Here is a 2,849-nt window from a genome sequence, read left to right as displayed (position 1 = left end):
TTTTTTTTTTTTTACTGTTATCGAGTGAAGGGCTGCAGGTTGTGACACGAAACAACACCAAACAACAACATCAACAAAAACAACAGAAAGAAAAGTAACAATGGTACTTTTTTCTACATACCGCAGCAGTAGGCTTGTGTCTAAGGAATTCCTTCATGGCCCTGTCATGCGGTTCCGCGCACTTGGCGAATATTATTTCCAACGCGCATGGAATGGTACATTAAATTGGGCACTTCCCGGTGAGTACCGCCTTTACGCCGTCATGATTCCCTTCATTTATTTTTACCACCGCTGGCATAACGATCATACGTTGGATAGAGATCATGTGGAAAAGGCAATGATTATGCGATGGGGTGGTACGTTGGAGGATGTGCGTAAACTTTCTGCAAAGGATCAATTACGTGTGCGTTGCTTCACGGATATAGAGAAACTTTACTCCGCATATGGTCCAAAAGATACGTATTTGCAACCACCGGGTGACACGCTGCCCGGGAAGGATTTTTATCGCAAGGCGGGTGGAGCACAGGCACATCATTGAGTAGTAGGAGACGTAGCGTGTGATGATATGATATGATATGATATGATATGGAAAGGAAAGGAAAGCATATGGAGGGAAGATTAGGCAGTTTGGTGATCAGTGCTACTGAAGCTTTTTGGAAGAAAAAAAAATTATTATTATTATTACTATTGTTAACCCTTCTCCTTCTCTGCATGTGCTTGTTTATGTTTATGTCGTTGTTGTTGTTGGTTATTTTGTTAAAAGATGAAATGAAGCGGAAGAGGCCTGTGGGGTTTATTGTTTGTATCACGGTGTCGTTTCCCCGCCCCACCCCATTTCAAATAGTGGAGAGCAAACAAAAATTGATGAGTTGATCATTTCGGCTTCCTTTTCTTACTAAGCTAAGAAAAATAAAAGGAAGGAACGGTGTGACGGCTCGCCTGCGGAAATTAACGGGTGCTGTTCATTTGTCCTTCCCCACCCCGGACCTGTCATCATCTGTAAAGGCGAGTTGCCACAATGGCGTGGGTGTGTGATGTTTGCGTTTTATTATGCATACAGTTTGGAATGCACGTGCGGGGCTGTGTTTTACATCTTTTATTATTTTTTTCTCTGCAACATTGTTCCTGCTCATTTTCCCCCTTGTTCTTTTATATTTTGCTGTTATATTATTACTGCTATCATTACTAAACATCACAACTTCTTTCCTTTCATCTCTTTGGCGCCCCCTTCACTGTGACGGTAACGCCTTGCTTAAGAATTATTTCGAGTAAGAACTAACGTGGTAAGGACGGAAAGAGGGGGAAAGGCAGAGGAAGGAGGGAACAAGTTGATAATAATACTAATAATCAGAAGCAAATAAGTTTAATACCTTGATTGAGGGTGAAATAATAGTTAAAAGGAGTGAAAAAGAGGGGAAAGTAAGGGGCGAACACACTCCACTAGAAGGAGAGAGAGAGAGACAGTTCAGGAGATCAACGGAATTAACACATAACAGACCACCAAAATAAGAATAACAAAAAATGGAAGGTCTTGTGGTTCCCCCGTTTGTGGCTTCAGGCATAGTGGCGCACGCGAAGCGGATGCGAAATTCCGCCGGTTACCTCTTTGGAAGTTACAGTGATGGCCAGATCACAGTAACGGATTACATTCCATGCACTCATGAGTTCGAGGGTGACAAATTCCCTCAATGGTGCCTTGATGAATTTAAAGCGCGCGTTGATGTGAAGAAACATTACAATTCGGGTGTAGCAGTTATTGGTTGGTATGTGGCAGGTGCCCCAGAACCTGGTGGTGAGGCCGTGTTTAAGCGTTGGTGTGAAGCCCCAGGCGTTATATTCGCCCGTGGTGGATTAAAAAGTCAGGCCCTCATGCTTCTTGCTCGTATGCCCTGCGATGGCGACATGACTCTGAAGTGGGAAGCGTATATTACCAATAACTCTATTCAAGAGGAGGTGCATGTGTGCGAACGTAAGGCGCAGAAACTTAACGTTACCATTGCAGCGGAGTCTCCGTCAATGAATGTGCTACTTGCAGAGATAGCATCCAAAGCTCTTTATGGTGGTGGAACTCCCCACGCGACGAGCCGCATCACAAGTCTCGATTTGGTTGCACGTGGAGCTGAAATGATGGAATTGGAGGGTAACAGTGGCAACAATAAAAGGGATAATAACAGGCGAGACGGGGACCGCCCCGTGGAGGAGGCACTCATGAGAGTTCAGAATGGAATGATGCAGGATATCTCAAATGCCGAGTCCGCATTGGCAGGAGGAAATAACAATAAGGAGGGCAACCTTGATTCTGCAGCTATTGTTGAAAGCTACAAGCGCATTTTGGAAGAAAAGGGAAAGCAAGGTGAACGCGGTGATTTCATTACGGAGAGCTATACGGATGCGTTAGCGATAAAATACCAAATGTTTGTTCTCCGTCGTGTCCTAAATGATATTGAGCGTAACAACAACCCTGAGAGTAGGGAGCGTCCGCATCACGGAGGTGGTATTCAGGGCAACCGACCCAACAGAGGAAATAATACCCGTTAAATTCATCTTGTTTTAACTGAATGAAGCCAAAGGAGGCGCATGTGTGCGCGTGTAGGTGAGAGGGAAATGAAGAAAAATAAAAAGGAGGATGAGGGAAGCGCTGAAAGTGTGCATTCATATGTGTGTACCGTACGAATGCAAACGCGGGCAAGGCAAAAGGAAACCGGGAGAGGGGGATATGTTCACTTTACCTATAACCTTCTTTTTAACCTCCTTGTTAGAAATATACGCATTTACATTCGCACATGCACATGCAAGCGATTCCTTTACCGCGTTGGTATGTTTTGTGTCATGTTTTTATCCTGTTGTTG

General features: G+C 44.3%; 2 protein-coding genes across 2 annotated transcripts; both read left to right on the top strand.

Moving 5' to 3' along the window:
* Positions 1 to 100: 100 nt before the first annotated feature.
* Positions 101 to 538, top strand: TEOVI_000540700 (uncharacterized protein; the record flags this gene model as incomplete). Its single annotated transcript, XM_067220508.1, has 1 exon — positions 101 to 538. One exon carries the CDS (start codon positions 101 to 103, stop codon positions 536 to 538), a length of 438 nt encoding a protein of 145 aa, XP_067076609.1.
* A 983-nt stretch (positions 539 to 1,521) lies between these two features.
* On the top strand, positions 1,522 to 2,538 carry TEOVI_000540600 (uncharacterized protein; the record flags this gene model as incomplete). The annotated part of the gene is made up of 1 exon (XM_067220507.1): positions 1,522 to 2,538. One exon carries the CDS (start codon positions 1,522 to 1,524, stop codon positions 2,536 to 2,538), a length of 1,017 nt encoding a protein of 338 aa, XP_067076608.1.
* Positions 2,539 to 2,849: the final 311 nt, after the last annotated feature.

This window comes from Trypanosoma equiperdum (assembly GCF_001457755.1).
Source record: "Trypanosoma equiperdum strain OVI genome assembly, contig: ctg_1174, whole genome shotgun sequence".
Taxonomy (NCBI): domain Eukaryota; phylum Euglenozoa; class Kinetoplastea; order Trypanosomatida; family Trypanosomatidae; genus Trypanosoma; species Trypanosoma equiperdum.
The sequence above is the reverse complement of the archived record's forward strand: the minus strand, read 5'-3'. Positions and strand labels throughout refer to the sequence as shown.